At 37.4% G+C, this 22,967-nt stretch overlaps 1 protein-coding gene across 1 annotated transcript; it reads right to left on the bottom strand.

The window, feature by feature from the left end:
* Nucleotides 1-15,247: 15,247 nt before the first annotated feature.
* On the bottom strand, nucleotides 15,248-20,718 carry LOC110724913. Its single transcript, XM_021904402.1, has 3 exons — nucleotides 20,468-20,718; nucleotides 15,643-16,150; nucleotides 15,248-15,544 (listed from the first exon to the last, which is right to left on the bottom strand). Exons 2-3 carry the CDS (start codon nucleotides 16,135-16,137, stop codon nucleotides 15,248-15,250), a joined length of 792 nt encoding a protein of 263 aa, XP_021760094.1. The 5' UTR covers nucleotides 16,138-16,150; nucleotides 20,468-20,718.
* Nucleotides 20,719-22,967: the final 2,249 nt, after the last annotated feature.

Raw genomic sequence — 22,967 nt, 5'->3', positions numbered from 1 at the left:
GCAACTTGAAAGTTTTGTTTTTTATGGAACCATTCCCTTCAATTTTATTCCATGTTTCTGTTTTTTTTTTTTTTTTTTTTTTTTTGACAAAGGTTATTACAACAAGAACTAAGAATTAGAGCTCTCGGTATGGTCCCATTGGACTTTCTTTCAGTAGTTGCCATGATATGCGCAGGCTGGACCATATCCCTCAGCACCTTGATACAAACAAAATGTTAGAATATTGTGTAGAAAATCTTGTCTGTAATTATGTTTATTCACTTGCTATGTTTAGATTATTGTATCAAATCAGTCCATATTTCCAGGAATGATTTTAGGAGCTAATATGGCAAGTGTTAGTGTATTAATTTACCTGTAAATCAGTTGATTGTATACACAATACAGAAAATTAAAAACCCCCAAAAATTCTGTCTATTCTTTATAACTTGGTATCAGAGCTAGGTTCGTTTTTTCGGCGACCGGAAACTTGTTTGGCTTCATCATCTACCAGAAAACCGACAAAACAACTCATTATCCCAAAAATGGAGGATTTATTGCAACTGTTCTCACAGTTAAACACCAATAAAACCATGAATCAACCCCGCCGGATTACCATAAAATCTGACAAACCCTCGTCGGATAACTCATCAGGTATCACGGAAAAGAGAAAACGAGAAAAACCGACCTTAGAAACGTTCACCACCGGTAAAATACCGGACAGCGAACACCGAAACAAAGAGTGACACTAGGCGAAAAACCCCAATCCCCAACGGTTCCAACCATACATTCCCCACCGGTTTTGAACCGGTCTTTTATTTGGGGGGTGCTAAATCCTCAAAGTTTTCGCACCGGTTCGAAACCGGTGTCCAAAACAACTTTTCGCACCGGTTTTCAAGTGAACCGGTGGCAATAACAAGGGATTTAGCACCGGTTTTCACATTGAACCGGTGGCAAAAAGTTCACGCGCCATAATTAAAATTTTTTTTGGGCACCGGTTCTTTGTAAAAACCGGTGCCAAAAACCTCTATTTTTTTCTTATAAAAATTTTTAATAAATAATTATTTTAACAAATAATAATAAGGAAATTTTGAAAATAACTACCCAAAAAAGAGTCACTTTTAAATTTATCACCCAAAAAAAAAAATTTCAAAATAACCACCCATTAAATTAAATTTTCACACAGATGACCACCCATTTTGAAAATCTGGTGGAAATTTAAGACATTGGGCCCACCCAACGGCTAATAACGGCTACTTTTCCCTTTTGTAATTGAAATTGTCCACGATTTTTTCAGAGTAAACACTTCCCCAAAATTAAACCCACAAATCTCCTTCAATTTCTTCAAAATTTGCAGCGAAATCAAATGCCCTAGTTGTAGACGAATCCCCCATACATACAGCAGTTGTAATCGTAGCAGGTATGGTTTCTGAATTTTTAAAATTAGGGTTCTTATTGCAATTAATTTGGGGAAAATTGGCGGAATTGTTAGTTAGGGTTTGTTTTTTTAGCACGAATTATTTGGTTTCAATTGTATAATTAACCTTGTTTGTACAATTGGGGGAAATTAGGGTGATTAGGTAATTGGGGTTTTGTTGGATGCATGATTGTCATTGATTTGTTGTTGTTGGAAATCTTGATGCAGTAATGGAGGAGAATAAGGAGTTATTCATGTTTAAGTACTTGAGTGTTGCTATAGACATTGAATATGAAGTAGGCAAACATAATTTGTTGGACACAGCAATAGCAATTGAGGATCAAATTCGTGAAATGGAAGATCCAGTAGAAGGATCAATTGACCTCCTGCATCCCACATTTCAATATATATATAAAGGGAAGTATTGGACTTTAGAAGATGATGGTGATGTGTTCAAGATGATTAGGAGGTTACCTAATAAGGACATGTATACCATACATGTTGGGAGCACAGATGACCCTGGTTTCTTGGATGACTGTATATTAGAGCACAAGATGAAGCAAAATGGGACATGGCCACCCCCTGGTTATCCTCATTATGGAGGTCAACCCCTACAATGAGTATGTGTGGTTGAGTATAAACTCTAAAACACATTGTGTAATGAAAGTGTTTGGTAAATGACACTTATTTTGGTATTTGCAGGTTGTAAAATGTCTTGGAATAGCTCATCTCCCCCAAACCAGAAGAAATGGAATTGTGGGCTGCCTTTTGCAAAGCTGACATCTTGGACTCGGGAGAACCCAGGGAGGAAATTCAGGGCATGCAAATTCTATGACCTTGTTACTGAGACAAGGGGGTGCAAGTGTTTTGAATGGGTTGACACTGAAGATGGAACAGATTGGCAGAAAGAGGTGATCAACCAACTTCTTCTTGACAAAAGGCTGATCAAGGCTGAAGTGAACTCACTGAAGAGAGAGGTTGATGACTTGACTGGCAGAGAAGATGTTTGTTGAATGAGGTGGACACTTTGAAACTGAAATGCAAGGCCCTAAGTGTGACAAGAAGAAGATGATCAGCAACAATGCCAATCCTGACAGCAACCTCAAACTTGTTGTAGTTGTTATGTTTTCTGTTTTTTCAGTTTTAGGCTATGTTGTATTGAATAAACTGGTTTAATGGGGAGGTGCAAGCTGGGATGATTGTAATGCTATTCATATGTTATATTATGGAATGTAATGAACAAGCTTTGAATGAATATGTTTTAATATGGAATGAAATGAAGAAGTTATTACTGTTATGTGCAAAGTGATTACTGTCAATGAACATGTTATTACTGTCAATGAACATGTCTCACAAAAAAAATTTGTGTTCAACCCAACACATTACAGCCATAAGCATTGTAGCATCCAAAAGCATATCACATATTCATTAACAAGTTCAAAAACATCCAACTAACTATCTCCCCCTTCTAACATACAAAATGGGAGGTGATTCATGTACTTCCTAAGTCTAAGTACATTATACTACTTCTTAGGTATAATGACTTTTAGCTTGCTTCTTGGTGGCATTTGACTTGGGAGGTTGGCTGCAGCTGATGTGGATGATGTTGGAGGAGGTGCATAGCTTGTGGCAGCTGTTGTGGATGCAGCTTGGCTCTGCTGACTGTCATGTTGTTGTTGCTGCTTCCTCTGCTGCTCTTCTTAAGGGAACTTCTTGCTCCCTATGCTATTAAGACCAGGTGTACCACCAACTGCACTCTGTAAACCACATTACAGAGTTAGCAATTAAAGCTAGACTGCAAAAACCAAAAATACAAAAATCTAAAATCTTACTTATTATCTTTTTCAAAGCTCTTTCTGCTCTCCTCTTTCTCTGATCTTTGACCCAGTCAGTGTCCAAATGGGGTCTGCCACCTTCTTTCTTTGGGGAGGACACTACAACTGGTGTCACATGAGGGTTTTTGCAGGTCTTAGCATAGTGGCCTAGCTGGCCACAATTCTTAAAAGTGGCCATCCTTTTGAGTGGCTGCTGCCCCTCTTGCTTTTGCCCCCCAATTTCTCCCTTTTCCAACTTCCTCTTCTTTGATTTAGGCCTACCTGGCTGTATTTTGATGGCTGGTGGTAGAGGTTGCCTAAGCTTCACCTTTTGCCAATGGTGTGGACCAAGCATTGCTGCAATCTCCAGCCTATATGCCAACATATATGTTGACACAAGATAAGCACTATCAACATAATCTTCTGGATCAGCCCTTTTGTTCATGATGCATGTATATGCATGGACACAGGGGATACCAGTTAGATCCCAATGAAAGCAGGTGCATGTTGCCCAACTCAAGTCCACTGTGACTAGATCAGAATTGAGTTCTACCTCATAACTGTCACCCCTAGACAGTTGCACAATGCAATGCCTTGCAGCTGGTTCTATCTTCTGAAAAAGCTTCTTCACATAAGGAACAACCTTCCCTTCCATTTTCTGATAAGCATCCCATTTGTCATTGTTTCTTTTCATGACATACCTCCTAAGCCACTCCATTTGAGTCAAAATAGGCTTGTCCCTAGCTTCTTTCATTACAGCATTGAAAGTTTCACAAATGTTGTTGAGCAACATGTTTGACTTAGGATGTGCTAAAGGCATGTCTAGACCAATGTTTGGCTGGAATGTCAGAAAGGTATTCAAATGCTTCTTTAGACAAGAACCTAATTGACTCCATTGCAACCTCAAAGTCAAACTACAAATGCAAGACAAACCATACACACATTTACACACAAAAATCAGAATGCCAACCAGTCACAAACAAATATGAAATACAATTATATCTTGGTATTTTTGCATACCAGTGTTGTACTGTAGCCCTTGCTTTAGACCAGAAGAGTTCCTTGAAAGTTGAGCCACTAAATTGAAACTTGAAGTTTGCCCAAATATGTCTGACACAAAACCTAGTGTCTGCATAAGGAACCACTTGGTGCAAAGCTTCTACCAGTCCCTGTTCACACAGCATACATCAAATAAGGCAATTGCCATGAAAAATAAACAAAGCATTCATATTAGATTTGTATTTATGTTTACCTTTTGCCTATCAGATATAAAGGTATAGCCCAGACCTTGATCTTCATCTCTCAGTGCTTTCATCAAGCTCTCAAGAAACCACACCCAAGTTTCTGTATTTTTAATTTCAGCTGTTGCCCAAGCAATGGGGTAAATATTGTTATTGCCATCCTTACCAACTGCAACCAAAATCTGACCAGGATAGGGACCTTTCAGATGGCAGCCATCAACCCCAATAATTGGTCTGCAACTAGACATGAATCCTTTCCTAAGTGGTGCAAGGCGTATGAACATTCTCAAGAACAGAGGTGGTTCAATCTGCTCCAATCCATCAACTACCACATTGCACTCAGTACCTCCCATAGTCCCACACTCTTGCATATTGTTCTGCTGCAGAACCATATATCATAAGCTTAGCTCTTGCTCTTGACATCCAAGCTTTACAATATTTAATTTCAATACCTAAATCACCTAACACTCTCCTCCTGAAACTTTTAAGCTTCCACCCAGGGTCACTTCTCCACTCCTTAATGTACCTCTCAGCTAAAAATTCAGTAGACAAATTCAAATTGCTTCTAACCCTTACACACTTGTGCTTCAAATGTAGACTCTTAATCTGCCAAAAATCCTGGTTCACAGACCTCCTAGCCACAACCTTAAAATGGCATTTACTCCCCCCAACACATGTGCACATAGGCAGCCTAGTTCTTTTTTTATTCCATTTGCATTTACATCTTCTTCTACATTGTGTTGTTATTTTGCTGCTGTCATTGTGCAAATACCAGTATTCATACCCGTTCTCAATGGCATGCTGCTTCAAAGCTTTCCTGAGCACTTTGTTATTAAGAAACTTCTGTCCTTTCACAAATTGAATGACCTTCTTGAAGTCTGTTGATGCATGAAACCATGGACAATCATCCTGCTCATCATCAGACCCTTTAGGGCTATCCAACTCCTCACTGTTAGAAGTGAACTCTCCCTGCACAACAACTTCTTTGCTCAATAGTTCACTTTCAAGCAGATCATCATTGTTCAGCACTTCATATTCAACCCTTTGTTGCTCAATTTGGAGACTTGCATTCACCTCATCAATGATGTTGTTAATTGTGCTGTTAAGACCATCTCCAATATCAGTCTCCTCATCTTCCCCTGCTTCCCACTCTATGTTAGTATCAGGGCAGTCAGAGCTTGAAGAACCAGATCCAGTTTCTGAATCAAACAACTCACTGTCAACCTCTCTCTTTTTTTTCCCTTTCCTTTTCCCTTTCCTTTTCCCCTGTGTTTTACCCTTTCCCTTTCCCTTCACCCTACTTCCCCCAGATGTGCCTTCTTCTTCACCTTGCTTCTTCTTCCCTTTCACACTCTCTGAAAACAATTGCTTTCTTGTTGTTTTTTCACTTTGCTTTCCAACCCTAGCCCCTTTTTTTTGGTTTTGTTTCCCATCATTCTCTTTATTTCCCAATTGCTGCTTAAACCTTGGGCTTCTCCTAAGTTTACTGGGCTTCACTGCTTTACTTTGACTGTCTTGGGTAGTACAATATACTACAACAAACCCATCCTTGGTCTTTGTCTCCAAAAACCCCCTCACATCATCATCAGTAACTATTTCTTGTTTACTAGTTGACCAACTCTTCCCCTTTTTTTTTATACCAAATGTTCCACATGCTAGGCACATGCAAATCTAACTTTACAAAGCCCCAAATGCAAGATTCCCTAACAAGTTGACTGACATCTCACTCAGTCTGCACTTGTACCTCCAATATTCAGAGCCACCATCATACCCACACAAAGTCTTTCCCTTTATTTTTTTATTCACAAACCCACCCCTAATCTAACCTTAACATCCACAAATTCATTTTCAACATCAATCTGTGCATATCATAAGCCACTATCAATACATGTACACAACACCAAATGCCTCACTAATCCCCATATTAGAAGTAAACATACATAATGCAATGTGTTCAACATAGCAGCAATAAACTAATCCCAAAACTAATTGTCCTCAAAACATCATTAAACAATTCAACTACCACTAAACAAACCAGCATTAAAAAAAAGCAATGTATTGGGCATATTGTAAAAAAACATATCCCTGTATCACTGTCCTACCAACATACATAAAGTATTCAACAATAATTGACCTACTTTAATTAATTCAATGAACTACATAATGAACCCTAACTTTGCACATATTTGCAATTATACCATCAACAACCAACAACTTTCACAATTAAAGACAAGGAACAAAATACATTACCTCTGACGTCGCCATTGTACACTGCAATTGTCAGGTTCCTGCCCCACGCTACTGGTCTCTAGCAAACACCCAAACAGATGGCGCGCAATCACCCACGAGCAAGTCCTTTGTTTCAGAGAGAAATTTAGGGTTTCCACCACTAATTAGGGTTTTAAATTCCCCAATTTTTGATAAATTATGAATACATAGAGAGCGCAAAACAGATTAAACAATTTTTTTTGAGATTTTTCTGAGAAATTCAACCAAGAAGCAACTGACAATAACTTCTGGAAGTTCAACTGTGAGGGAAGTCGAAATAGAACGAAAAAAAAGGAGGGAAATAAGTTATGGTGGGCCCAATGTCTTAAATTTCCACCGAATTTTCAAAATGGGTGGTCATCTGTGTGAAAATTTAATTTAATGGGTGGTTATATTTTTTTTTTTTTGGGTGGTTAAATTTAAAAGTGACTCTTTTTTGGGTGGTTATTTTCAAAATTTCCTAATAATAATTAAAAACCTGCACATCCTGTATTAATTTTGCCATCAATATATATTATTATTATTATTATTATTATTATTATTATTATATTATTAAAAATACTAATAATATAATAATTTTTACATTGAAATAATAACAACAATACATAAATATTAATTAATAATCCTAAATGCGATACAATGAAGTGTCATATAGCTTTTACAACTCATTAATTAAAAGGTGTTATATTTACAAACAATACTAATAATTAATGTATTAGTTAACAAGTTCAAATTAAATTATATGTGATGAAAGACGCTAACATGTCTCGAAATTCATTCAGCTCTTTGCTCGTCAATGGACCTCCTTTCTATACCTTTCTAAACTTGGTTAAACAAAAATGATATTAGTTAGAATTGATTACTGAGGTTATGTATGTAAAAATACATTTACAATTTAAGTTAGGCAAAAAATTAATACATAGGCCTATATGACTACTACTTCACCTATTTTCTACATTTCTTAGAAAAACAACTCATTCTTTCTTGTAACATATCAATATTACTTATTTATAGTCAGCTAAGGCTTGAAACCACATTAAAAGAACAATTCAAGAGTTTTTAGACACAATTTGAATCAAAATGGCCTAAATAAGACTAATACGACTACCACTCTGCCTATTTTCTACACTTCTTATCAAATCAACTCATTATTTCTTTTAACATGTCATTATTACCTAGTGAGAGGCAGCTAAGGCTTGAAATCACATAAAAATAGCAATTGAATGATTTTAGGACGCAATTTAAACCTAAATGGCCCGAATAAGGCCTATATCACTACTTGTATGCCTATTTTCTACATTGTTTATCAAATTAGCTCATTCTTTCTTCTAACATGTCATTATTACCTAATTAGAGGCATCTAAGAATGGAAATAACATTAAAAGAGCATTTGAATGATTTTAGGACGCAATTTCAACCAAAATGGCCCGAATAAGGCCTATATCACTACTCGTATGCCTATTTTCTACACTTCTTATCAAATCAACTCATTCTTTCTTTTAACATGTAATTATTACCTAGTGAGAGGCAGCTAAAGCAATCACATTAAAAGAGCAATTCAATGATTTTAGGACGCAATTTCAACCTAAATGGCCCGAATAAGGCCTATATCACTACTTGTATGCCTATTTTCTACACATTTTATCAAATTAGCTCATTCTTTATTTTAAAATGTCATTATTACCTAGTGAGAGGCAGATAAGTTCAGAAATCACATTAAAAGAGCAATTGAATAATTTTAGGACGCAATTTCAACCTAAATGGCCTAAATAAGGCCTATATCACTACTTGTATTCCTATTTTCTACACTTCTTATCAATTAGCTCATTATTCCTCTTAACATGTCATTAATACCTAGATAGAGGCAGCTAAGGCTTGAAATCACATTAAAAGAGCAATTGAATGATTTTAGGACGCAATTTCAACCTAAATGGCCCGAATAAGGCCTATATAACTACTTGTATGCCTATTTTCTACACTTCTTACAAAATCAACTCATCCTTTCTTTTAACATGTCATTATTACCTAGTGAGAGGCAGCTAAGGCTTGAAATCACATTAAAAGAGCAATTGAATGATTTTAGGACGCAATTTAAACCAAAATGGCCCGAATAAGGCCTATATCACTACTTGTATGCCTATTTTCTACACTTCTTAAAAAATCAACTCATCCTTTCTTTTAACATGTCATTATTACCTAGTGAGAGGCAGATATGGCTTGAAATCACATTAAAAGAACATTTGAATGATTTTAGGACGCAATTTCAACCTAAATGGCCCGAATAAGGCCTATATCACTACTTGTATGCCTATTTTTTCTACACTTCTTATCAAATTAGCTCATTCTTCCTCTTAAAATGTCATTAATACCTAGTTAGAGGCAGCTAAGGCCTGAAATCACATTAAAAGAGCAATTGAATGATTTTAGGACGCAATTTCAACCTAAATGGCCCGAATAAGGCCTATATCACCACTTGTATGCCTATTTTCTACACTTCTTATCAAATTAGCTCATTCTTCCTTTTAACATGTCATTAATACCTAGTTAGAGGCAGCTAAGGCATGAAATCACATTAAAAGAACAATTGAATGATTTTAGGACGCAATTTCAACCTAAATGGCCCGAATAAGGCCTATATCACCACTTGTATGCCTATTTTCTACACTTCTTAAAAAAGCAACTCATTATTTCTTTTACCATGTCATTATTACATATTTAGAGGCAAATATGGCTTGAAATCACATTAAAAGAGCAATTGAATGATTTTAGGACGCAATTTCAACCTAAATGGCCCGAATAACGCCTATATCACTACTTGTATGCCTATTTTCTACACTTCTTATCAAATTAGCTCATTCATCCTCTTAACATGTCATTAACACCTATTTAGAGGCAGATAAGGCTTGAAATCACTTGAAAAGAGCATTTGAATGATTTTAGGACGCAATTTCAACCAAAATGGCCCGAATAAGGCCTATATCACTACTTGTATGACTATTTTCTACATTGTTTATCAAATTAGCTCATTCTTTCTTCTAACATGTCATTATTACCTAATTAGAGGCAGCTAAGAATGGAAATCACATTAAAAGAGCATTTGAATTATTTTAGGACGCAATTTCAATCAAAATGGCCCGAATAAGGCCTATATCACTACTCGTATGCCTATTTTCTACACTTCTTATCAAATTAGCTCATTCTTCCTTTTAACATGTCATTAATACCTAGTTAGAGGCAGATAAGGCATGAAATCACATTAAAAGAACAATTGAATGATTTTAGGACGCAATTTCAACCTAAATGGCCCGAATAAGGCCTATATCACCACTTGTATGCCTATTTTCTACACTTCTTAAAAAAGCAACTCATTATTTCTTTTACCATTTCATTATTACATATTTAGAGGCAAATATGGCTTGAAATCACATTAAAAGAGCAATTGAATGATTTTAGGACGCAATTTCAACCTAAATGGCCCGAATAAGGCCTATATCACTACTTATATGCCTATTTTGTACATTTTTAATCAAATTAGCTCATTCTTCCTCTTAACATGTAATTAATACCTAGTAAGAGGCAGCTAAGGCTTGAAATCACATTAAAAGAGCATTTGAATGATTTTAGGACGCAATTTCAACCTAAATGGCCCGAATAAGGCCTATATCACTACTTGTATGCCTATTATCTACATTTTTAATCAAATTAGCTCATTATTCTTCTTAACATGTAATTAATACCTAGTTAGAGGAAGCTAAGGCTTGAAAACACATTAAAAGAGCAATTGAATGATTTTAGAACGCAATTTCAACCTAAAAAAGGCTATATCACTACTTGTATGCCTATTATCTACACTTCTTATCAAATCAACTCATTCTTTCTTTTAACATGTCATTATTACCTAGTGAGAGGCAGCTAAGGCTAGAAATCACATTAAAAGAGCAATTTTTAATTTTAGGACGCAATTTCAACCTAAATTGTCTGAATAAGGCCTATATCAGTACTTGTATTCCTATTTTCTACACTTCTTATCAAATTAGCTCATTCTTCCTCTTAACATGTCAATAATACCTATTTAGAGGCAGCTAAGGCTTGAAATCATATTAAACGAGGAATTGAACGATTTTAGGACGCAATTTTAACCTAAATGGCCCAAATAAGGCCTATATCACTATTTGTATGCCTATTTTCTACACTTCTTAAAAAATCAACTCTTTATTTCTTTTAACATGTCATTATTACCTAGTGAGAGGCAGATATGGCTTGAAATCACATTAAAAGAGCATTTGAATGATTTTAGGACGCAATTTCAACCTAAATGGCCCGAATAAGGCCAATATCACTACTTGTATGCCTATTTTCTACATTGTTTATCAAATTAGATCATTCTTCCTTTTAACATGTCATTATTACCTAATTAGAGGCAGCTAAAACTTGAAATCACATTAAAAGAGCAAATGAATAATTTTAGGACGCAATTTCAACCTAAATGGCCCGAATAAGGCCTATAACACTACTTATATGCCTATTTTGTACATTTTTAATCAAATTAGCTCATTCTTCCTCTTAACATGTAATTAATACCTAGTAAGAGGCAGCTAAGGCTTGAAATCACATTAAAAGAGCATTTGAATGATTTAGGACGCAATTTCAACCTAAATGGCCCGAATAAGGCCTATTTCACTACTTGTATGCCTATTATCTACATTTTTAATCAAATTTGCTCATTATTCCTCTTAAAATGTAATTAATACCTAGTTAGAGGAAGCTAAGGCTTGAAAACACATTAAAAGAGCAATTGAATGATTTTAGAACGCAATTTCAACCTATATAAGGCCTATATCACTACTTGTATGCCTATATTCTACACTTCTTATCAAATCAACTCATTATTTCTTTTAACATGTCATTATTACCTACTGAGAGGCAGCTAAGGCTAGAAATCACATTAAAAGAGCAATTGAATAATTTTAGGACGCAATTTCAACCTAAATTGTCTGAATAAGGCTTATATCACTACTTGTATTCCTATTTTCTACACTTCTTATCAAATTAGCTCATTCTTCCTCTTAACATGTCAATAATACCTATTTAGAGGCAACTAAGGCTTGAAATCATATTAAACGAGGAATTGAACGATTTTAGGACGCAATTTCAACCTAAATTGCCCGAATAAGGCCTATATCACTACTTGTATGCCTATTTTCTACACTTCTTAAAAAATCAAATCTTTATTTCTTTTAACATGTCATTATTACCTAGTGAGAGGCAGATATGGCTTGAAATCACATTAAAAGAGCATTTGAATGATTTTTGGACGCAGTTTCAACCTAAATGGCCTGAATAAGGCCTATATCACTACTTGTATGCCTATTTTCTACACTTCTTATCAAATCAACTCATTCTTTCTTTTAACATGTCATTATTATCTAGTGAGAGGCAGCTAAGGCTTGAAATCATATTAAAAGAGCAATTGAATGATTTTAGGACGCAATTTCAACCTAAATGGCCCGAATAAGGCCTATATCACTACTTGTATGCCTATTTTCTACACTTCTTATCAAATCAACTCATTATTTCTTTTAACATGTCATTATTACCTAGTTAGATGCAGCTAAGGCTTGAAATCACATTAAAAGAGCGTTTGAATTATTTTAGGACGCAATTTGAACCTAATTGGTCCGAATAAGGCCTATATCACTACTTGTATGCCTATTTTCTATATTTTTAATCAAATTAGCCACTCTTCCTCTTAACAAGTCATTAATACCTAGTTGGAGGAAGCTAGAGTTTGAAATCACATTAAAAGAACAATTCAAGGGTTTTAAGACGCAATTCAAGGGTTTTCTCTTATCAAGGGTTTTAAGACGCATACCTCATCAAGCTGTTGTGCGTCTGTAGAATGACTCAGTATGTCCAACATGAATCTCATCACGTATAGTCCGCAATCAACTCCGTTATCTTGTTGTGCGCACTAGCATAGGAACACAGTAAATGAATCAAACATGCATAAAAAATTAGCAACATCTTACGCATTGTTTATTATGAAAATCACAAAATCATGTAGTATTACCATTGGTGATTTCCATGTGGGACCTTGAGGAGCTCGACAATTGATCTTCTTCATAACACTATAGAAAAGTAAGTTAAAACTTGATTAGTATGACTAATATAATAAATGAGTTAAGTAAGGATAATCAACACTAGATAGCTATATTTACTTTCGCAGTATAGACTTCACGAGGAGCTTTTTCAGATGAGGCAATCGAGCTGAATCAAAAAGGAAGATGGTGTTACTGGGAACACAAATCACCAGCATGGTCCAATGTGCACTACATAAATTCACAATACACAAACAAATCAGTAATTAGCCATGTACAACATATAATTAGGGGAAACAAATAAATTTGACATAATGGTCAAACGTACTCCTCAAAACATGGGGCGAATATGAACTCGTCACCCGCACGCAATGATTCCTTGATACCCCGTTCAACATAGTACGACACGTTAGGGTAGTCGCCTAAGATTCTAGTAGTGGAGATTTGCTCGGGGCATAACTACCCTACTTGACACGGAGAATCAATCTCAAGTAAGTGCTCCCGTAGAGCTCTGCATGCATGATAACAAAATATTAATTGAAAATTAAATGACAATCACCACTAATCTGAATAACATGATATAAGCGGCATTAAATTACCTCATGAATGTTTGAACGAGGGAAATGTTAAGCATTGAACCACTTAGAAATTCCTTCACATCTTCTTTGTTAAGCCATGCCACTGCATCCTCATCAAAGTGGAACATTGCCTTAGGTAGTGGCACTTGAATGGGAGTGTCACTAGGCAACATACTAACATGGTTGTGTAGAAAAGTTAAATCTTTAGACAGCGTTTGAAGGACCGTGTCATCAACAAGTGGAGTAGCTTTGAACCTCTCGAAGAGTTCTTCTTCGACCCTTTTTCACTGTCCGACCCTTGTTCACTCCTCTTTTTTGCCACCGATTGATCAATGCTTATAGGTTGTTCCACCCTCCTCTTTGAAGTTTGTCTTTTTTGCGAAATCTAATACAATAAATCACGCAATTAGTTAGAAAAGACAAATCCATCTAACTCTTTTGAAGACAACCGGGCATAAAGTAAAGAGCGAGCCCAAAATCTTAATTACCTGGTTCATCAACCTTACCCAAGTACATGGCCACTGAACAAAAGTACCTTTTGTCGCCTAAAGTGTAGTAAACTCATCCTCCTCTACGGGCACCGGTATTAGGATGTCCTCGAACCCGGTAATAACAGAATTGATCCCAACCGAGTAGTGTTGTGGCCTAAGCGGTCGTAAATGGACCGTACCTTGTTCGGCCGGTTGTGCACTACCATATGCAACCACAAGCAAAGCTCCAGATTCGTCCGGGTGTAGAAGTGCACAACGGGTGTCTTCCTACACCAATTTGAAAGATCAGTTATTAGAGCCAAACATATCATAAGGGGTCGTTTTCCTACACAATTGATAATGTGCCCATATTCACTAAGATAGAACAAAACAAAATCACCTATAAATCTGGAAAATGATGATGTGTTGGATTATCGAGCTTTCTGGAGTCCGCATGTGTAGGCGTACCACCTTGCAACAAGAAATAAATTAATGCCACCTTAGATACCACTAACTCAATATGCCAAAACTAATAGTTTTGAAACTACCTCATGTATATCATCGTTTCCATGTATAACATCTTCCCCTTTTCCTTTTGGGTGACTACATGAGTCGACAGGTGTATTCGAGGGGAAAGGCAAGCTCGGTAAGTTCATTTGCTTCGCCCAAGCGTTAAATTCACCTATGAGCTCATTGCGGACTTGTTCCTTAATCGATGCCATCGTGGAAACCAAGTCATGAGGTGAGTTAACACTTGCTCGGGATCTTCCTGATTTGGTATACTCTAGACCCATCACTTTTTCCCATCCTAGCAATGACCCTCCTGCACCTACTACCCGTCCTGGATGGTAGGGCTTTCCTAAAGCCAAGGTGAAAGGGTCTTTTTCTACACTTGGGACGAGCTTGCCTTCAACCAGTTCTTTAGTGTGTTCAATCTGTAGCAAAAGAAAAAAGAAAGGCATCATAAGTATAGTTTTTTGTTTGTGGGTAAATAAGATTCATAGCATCCATAAATGATATTTATGAAAAAGATTCATAGAGTTCACAAGTTCACAAGTTCATAGTTGCTTACGAGCTTATCTGCCATTTCTTTGGTTTCCGGAGCCTTGATGGCCCATTTTCCGGTCTTCTTGTCACGCGCATGCAGTGAACAGAAGAAATCACCGGCACGACTCACCAGCGTAGTGATCGTGGAAGCAGAGGATCCTTCGGAGGACTTTAGTAGCGAAGTGGGGTATACTCCTTTGTTGACCCACCTTTCCCTACATTCACCAAATGTCTTACACCCCATACATTGGGTGTATTGCTTCATCTTTGCATTTTTGGAATTTTGCTCCCTCGGTTCCTACGTAATTAGAATTGTTAGTATCATTACTTCAAAAAAGTTAATATATTATACAATTGTAATCAAATTTACTTAAACTTACAATTGCTTCCTTTGTACTTTGTTGAATAACAAAAGCTTCCCAATCATCCTTCGATATGTTTGGCCATTTTTGCCATGGGAGTAGCTCTTCATTGATGACTTCAGCATCATTGCCTTTCTTCTTCTTTGGTTTGTTCACAACAGTCTTTGTGATCCAACCACGGACTAATACGGTCTTGAAGCCTCTGAATCTTTCGGCTAGCAAAGATTCAAACACCCTTCGCTTGGCGGGATCATTAGGAATATTAAACAAACTCTGCAAGCACAAACAAAGTCGATTATTAGTTTCCCCTTTTACATAACATTAAAGTAAAGGTTTTTATAATTGTGTAAATATGCAAATAAAACACTTACCCTTGTATCATTCCAAAAGGTGTCAATCAAGCCTGGAGGTACTTCCCGCATACGAAGTGTAATTGGGATTTTACGCGCACAAAGACCAACGTGAATAGCATATGGACGACGGAATTTTCCTACAGGTTGGCCCGCCTTGTCGTACTCCAGGACCATTGGACCGACGGGTTTCTTGAAACTTGTCGTCGGACCCCTCACCTTTTTCTTAGCCGGTGCCCTCACACCTCCTCCACTTTTTCCTTGGCTTAGATTGTGGGAAGTAGCGTTCTCACCAACCGTCTCAGCAACTGCATTTTCAATAGGAGGCGCTAGTTCAGCCGAAATTTCAAATTCATCCAACCTACGCTCGAACTCATCCTGAGCCTGATCTTCTGTCTCACCCAAATCAGGCTCCTTGTTCACATCATACAGCTCATCACCATCCTCATCCTCAGAGAAATCATCATCATCATCCTCTACATCCTCGACATAAATACGGTCCTGATCGTCCGCCATGAGATGTAATCACCTACCATAACAAACATAACACGTTATTAGCTGTAATATAAATACATTTGTAAGGTAAATTTATAAAATCAAATATAAATTGCTTAATTATAATACAAATCAACATAGAAAATAGACAAGTGTAGGTCGTTTTTATTCCATATTTCAAATGTTTTAAAAATTACTTCATTTAATTAAAAGAAAATGTGAAAAATGGGCAAGTAAATTAACACTTTAATTCATTTTCACCTAACCTGTCATTTAATAATACTTATGACAGATAATTAATTCATTTTCACCTAACTTTTCATTTGATAATACTTTCAATGCCTAAATTTGCAAAAATGCTGAAAAATAGTACCTCATTCTAATATTCCTTCGTTGTGGTCTAATCGCACATAATTGGTTTGGTCGTCTATGTCATTTGGTACAACAGGTCTAGGAACAGTGAAAGGTGCCGAGTCATCAAACGCATCATATTCTTCCTCATCCTCGACATCTCCAATGCCTAGGATTCTTCTTTTGCCGGCAAACACAATAGACCATTTCATATCTGCTGGGTCAGTTACGTAAAACACTTGCTTAGCTTGAGATGCAAGGATGAATGGTTCCGCACTGTCATTTAGGTGGCTAAGATCTACAAGAGTAAAGTCATCATATTTGACGTTACGCCTGATATTATCAACCCATTTACACCGGAAAAGAGCAACCGTGAATCTACAATAATCAAGCTCCCATATTTCTTGAATGCGACCGTAGTATGACAGCTCTACATCAACGGGTGATTTATCCTTAGCACTTGAAAACTCCTTTGACGATGCCACAAGCGTCACACCACTGTTTTGGGTCGAGGAAGATTTCAAATCTTGACGCTCAGTCCAAAAACTGTACCCATTTATGTCATATCCCTCAAATGAGCGAACATCATCCTTAGGACCATAAGCAAGCCACCTTACTGTATCACTGACACTCTCATCGATTCTACCCATCACTCGATCACGAAACCAACTCACAAACCTCTTATTATGCAACTGCATCAATTCCCTTTCACCTTTCGATGGAAATTCAGCACGCAAACTAGCCATGTGCTCATCTAAGTATGGGTGAACATCTGCAACATGGTGCAACACATATAGGTGTGCTTGTAAGAACTTATCTCGGTCAGGTGACATTCGTTTCGACCCGATTGTGCCCTGACCATCAAGTCTCCCTTCATGTCGAGAAGTAGGAAGACCAATAGGTTCAGCAACAGCTATATAGTCGGCCACAAAATTACCAATCTCCTCACCCACGATCCCTTGAATCATACTTCCTTCCGGGTGAGCTTGATTCCTTACCTTATTTAGCAATGTGCCCATGTGTCTTTCAAAAGGATAGCACCACCTCATAAACACTGGACCGCACAACTTAATTTCACGCACCAAATGATGAATAAGATGCACCATTATGTCAAAAAATGAGGGTGGGAAGTACATCTCAAATTTGCACAAAGTCACAACCACATCCGCCTGCAAAGCATCAAGTGTACGAGGATCAAGCACTTTGCTGCATATTGTGTTAAAAAAAGAACAGAGGCTTGTAATAGCTTCCCTCACGTGCTTCGGTAAAATACCACGTATTGCAATTAGTAGGAATACTTGCATAAGAACATGACAATCATGGGATTTCATACTTGTCAGCTTCAATTCTCCATTTAAGGATACAAATCTTTTCATGTTAGATCCATACCCTGATGGAACCTTAATGCCGTACAGACATGCACAAAACATCCGTTTTTCTACCCTTGACAATGTGTAGCAAGCCGGAGGTAAATAAGCCTTGGCATCCTTTGCTTTTCCATCATAATTCTTCTTCAACGCATCTGTGGACTTTCCTTTTCCCTTGCTCTTCCCCTTTCCTTGTTTCGAACTCGTTTCATCTCTCTTTTCCTGTTCATTTCCCTTTCTAACCTTTTCTTGAGCCCACAATTCTGGACGAACCCCCATCTTTTTCAAATCTAACCGTGCACCCTTTCCATCCTTTGTTTGCCTTGAATATTCATCAGCGTTCCCACAAGAGCATCACACACATTCTTCTCTATATGCATTACATCAAGACAGTGCCTAATATCATGTTCTTTCCAGTACGGAAACTTCCAAAAGATTGATTCTTTTTTAAAGAGAGCAGTTGCGTCCGCAACTTTTTCTGTTTTCCCAAATACTGTTCGTATACCCTTAACTCAAGCATAAACCTCCTCACCAGTCAATGGCCTGGGCAGTCCCCTTTTCTGCTTTCCCATCGAAAGCCTTTTTCTGCCTACGGTATGGGTGATTGCGCCTTAGCAACCTTCGAGTCCGCACCTACACCTCTTTGTGACAATTGTCAAGGTGTATGCTTGGGGTGTCATCAATACAAATGGGGCATGCTTTTTTTTCCTTTGTTCTTGTACCCAGACAAGTTGCCATATGCAGGAAAATCATTAACGGTCCACATGAGAGCTGCACGCAATGTGAACATCTCATTCTTATGAGCATCATACATAAAAACCCCTTCTTCCCACATCTTTCTCAAATCATCAACAAGTGGCGCAAGATAAACATCTATATCGTTTCCAGGTTGCCTTGGCCTAGTTATTAGTAGTGAAAGCATTACATACTTACGTTTCATGCACAACCAAGGAGGAAAATTGTAGATCACTAAAAGTACCGGCCATGTGCTGTGTTGGGTACTAAGAGTGCCAAATGGATTCATCCCGTCCGTGCACAACCCAAGCCTTAAATTTCTGACTTCATCACCAAATTCACCAAATTTCATATCAATGTTCTTCCATTGCGGGAGTCGGCTGGATGCTTCAGCATTCTGTTTTTCTTTCTTCCCTCTGCATGCCACCTCAAATTTTTTGCGTCTTTTGGTGTTGAGAAAAGACGCTTAAACCTTGGAATGATGGGAAGATACCACAACACCTTCGCAGGAGGTCCCTTCGTACCAGCATTGCAACTCATGCGCTTGTAGCGCAACTTCTTGCATCGTGGACACTCCTCCAATTGTTCATATTCATTTCGATAAAGAATACAATCATTAGGACATGCTTGTATCTTCTTATACTCCAAACCAAATGGACACATGAGCTTCTTTGCATAATAGTATGACTTAGGAATTTCATTCCCGTCAGGAAACATCTCACTTAACACGGTCAACAAAGACGTAAAACTGTTGTCCGTCCACCCATGCTTCGACTTAATGTTAATTAGTGTTAGCACAACAGATAGTTTGGAGTATTTTTTGCACCCAAGATACAAAGGCTTTTTAGAAGCCTCCGATAACGACTCAAACACGTCACCTTCAACACCACGCATCATTTCATTCACCCCTTCATCCTCCACCTCATCCACCTGATCATCATCAAATCCATCCTCATCACCATTATCAACCTCAAATTCATCATTCTTGTATTCCTCGTCCACACGAATATCATTGCTTCTATCATCATGCACATCATTCCCAATAACATCCCCATTGTACTCTCCTTCTTCACCGTGCCAAATCCACACATGGTATTTAAGCCTAAACCCGCGACAAACTACATGATCTCTAATGATATCAACACTATTAACCACCTTCACATTATTACAATCAACACAAGGACAATAGAGGCAATCGAAACCCATTATACGCTGATAAGATGAAGCCCTCTCACAAAACTCTTGAACCTCATCAAAGAATTCCAATGTATCACGTCTACCATACATCCAGCCACGATCCTTCTCCATTAAGTAAATTGCCTCTAAACATGGCAACATATTACGAATAATGTATAATTGCTACATCTATTATATATGTAAATCAAATTCAAACACACATCATGCATATAATATTCATATAGATACAATAATGCATATATGCTTCCAAAGGGTCTTTATCACTCCAACCTAACCCATCCTTGAACGCTTACTCTCACTAGTGAATGTATGTCGACTTTCCAATTTTAAGGAAAATCCGGCAGCATTTCCCCCCAGTTCTCCAAGTACACAATGTAGGTAATAACTTACCCACATATGTACCCAGAGAACATGGTGATCGAGGAAATGCTAAGCCAAGATGTTCCTTAAAATCGAAAAAAGAAGACATACATTCACCACCTAAGTGAGAGTAAACATTCAAGAACAGTCCCAACCGGGGACTATTTAAGACTTTCTCCTAATGAGAAAGCCTTGAACGGGTATCTAGGCATATGATGATGCAAGCATTTATATATTGTTGTATTAATTTGTCATTAAACAATACACAAGTTGTAATAGCATGAGAAAACTTTCATCATGAATCAAGAAAAAGAAACATAGACTAAGTTTATAATTCATACCACAATTGAGCTAAATTTGTAGTCTTCAAGCTAAACTTGTGCTTCAATTCACATATGAATCTATAAAAAAAATTAAAAAGAATTAACAAAAGTTAGTAAGTATTTAGTACCTACATACATTGCTAAAGAATAACACATCATTAATCAAACTAACAATTGCTAATCACTAATTTTTTTAAATTTTTGAGTAAATAATGAAATTTCACTAATTTATTAGTGTAAATCTACTGTTATGTGTAAGTTTTGTAAGGAGCGACCTGCACCACGAAAAGTTAAATTATTTCATACAACTTTGAATTAACAAAATGGAAACACAGCTTGACCTTTGCGTGTCTCCTTATACATCCCAACTTGTACTCTACTCTATGTTTCCCATCCAAGATAAGTAAAAATTAGATATAAGCGCTAACCAAGTTCAAATATTGATTTTCTGTAAGAGTTAATAAGTGTGAAAGAAGGAATAATAAGTTTTAATTAGTTCAAATAAGGGTTAATAACTTAGATAAGTTCATAAGCGTGGGTAAGTTTAAAAACACCTAACAACTGTTTCATGCTCTCTGGCCTTTCAGCTCACCTGTTTTGCTACAAAATCCATGCTTTCATGCTCTGATAAGTTACTACCAGCTTTCCTCACTACACATGCCATTGGAAACTGACCAACATTCTTATCTGGGAACCTGTTGTGTACAAAAGAGCATTACTATATCAGGTATTTTAGAATGATAAACATACAGAGAAAGAAATGAAATCACAAAGAGTTTGATAATCATGATTTTTAGTATTATGTTACATTTATTGATGATTATACTAGGATGAGTTGGATATTTCTTAAAAAATAAATCTGAGGTTTATGATACTTTTGTCTCTTTCTACAAAATGGCCCAAACACAATTCCAAACACAAATCCGAGTTTTGAGATCTGATAATGGCGGGGAATACATAAACCTTGACCTAGAAACTTTCATAAACGCAAATGGCCTTATTCATCAAACCACCTGTCCCGACACACCACAACAAAATGGTGTGGCTGAAAGGAAAAATCGGACACTTTTAGAAATGACTAGAGCTATGATAATTGAATCCCGAGTACCCTCTCATTTTTAGCTTAAAGCTATAGCCACTGCTAATTACCTTACCAATCGTCTCCCTACAAAAAGCCTTAACTTCGCTACCCCTTTAGACACCCTTAAAATCCATACTGGTATTCCCTCCGTTCACTCTTTAGCTCCCCGAGTCTTTGGCTGCGTTGTCTATGTTCATCTTCCTAAACGTAGCCGAAACAAGTTAGCCCCCCGAGCTGTTAAGTGCGTTTTTGTAGGATATGGGGTTTATAAAAAAGGGTATCGTTGTTTTGACCCAGCCACAAACCAAATGTATACAACCATGGATTGTGACTTAGTTGAAACCAAATACTTTTATCACCACCTTAGATCTCAGGGGGAGAGTTCAGGAGACGATCTAAGTTGGTTAACCTATCCTGAGATTGGTACTGATCCAAAAGAGCAAGTAGACACAACTGCCGAGACGACTGACAACATAATACAGTTTGATCAAATCGGCACCATTACTAATGATCACACAACCTTGTCCGAGGATCCACCGAGTAATAAGGTTTGTAATCCTGACTCATCTCATAATACTGAGTCTACTAACCTTTCTTCTGAAGATGAATCAATAGAACAGAATATTCTGTCTAAGACTCCTGAAAGATCTGAAAGTGGAAATGAAGATGTTGAATCGGAACAAGTAAGTTATCCTGAAAACTATGTGTTGCCCCCTAGAAGCACAAGAGTTATTCCCCCAAAGCGGTATAACCCAGACTTTGAGGCTCAGAGGTCAAAATACCCAGTCGGAAAACCAGGTGAAGGAAACTTGTCTCAAGGGGCCAAGGCCTATAATGCAGCAATCTATTATGAGACCATTCCCACTACTACAGAAGAAGCTCTCAGAAGCGAGAACTGGAAGAAAGCCATGGAGGACGAGATTAACGCACTAGTCAGAAACAACACATGGGACAAGTGCGTCCTACCTAGCGGAAAAAGACCAGTGGGATGCAGATGGGTGTTCACCATAAAGTACAAGGCTGATGGAAGTATTGAAAGGTACAAAGCAAGACTTGTGGCTAAAGGGTACACTCAGACATACGGGATAAACTATGGCGAAACTTTTTCACCCGTGACAAATTTTAACACAATCAGAGTACTCTTCTCAATAGCTGCAAATAAAGATTGGCCCTTACACCAGTTCGATGTCAAAAATGCCTTCTTGCATGGTGATCTCTCTGAGGAAGTTTACATGGAAGCCCCACCAGGTTTATCTCAAGGCTTTAGTGTTGGAGAAGGATGCAGATTAAAGAAGGCATTATATGGGCTGAAACAGTCACCAAGAGCGTGGTTTGGAAGGTTCACTTCAGTAATGAAGAAATTCAAGTACAAACAGAGCAATTCCGACCACACCTTGTTCTTCAAAAGAAAAGGAGAACTGACTACCTGTCTCATCA

The sequence above is a fragment of the Chenopodium quinoa genome, unplaced genomic scaffold (assembly GCF_001683475.1).
Source record: "Chenopodium quinoa cultivar QQ74 unplaced genomic scaffold, ASM168347v1, whole genome shotgun sequence".
NCBI classification, from domain to species: Eukaryota; Viridiplantae; Streptophyta; class Magnoliopsida; order Caryophyllales; family Amaranthaceae; genus Chenopodium; species Chenopodium quinoa.
This window is presented reverse-complemented; position numbering and strand designations above follow the sequence as displayed.

What these genes read in the sequence shown, in the direction of transcription:
- LOC110724913 (XM_021904402.1), bottom strand. Translation starts at nt 16,137, where the DNA reads ATGGCGGACGATCAGGACCGTATTTATGTCGAGGATGTAGAGGATGAT. An exon ending in CCTTTTGGAATGATACAAGG is followed by an intron (nt 15,545 to 15,642) that starts GTAAGTGTTTTA and finishes TTGTGCTTGCAG; the next exon opens with AGTTTGTTTAATATTCCTAA.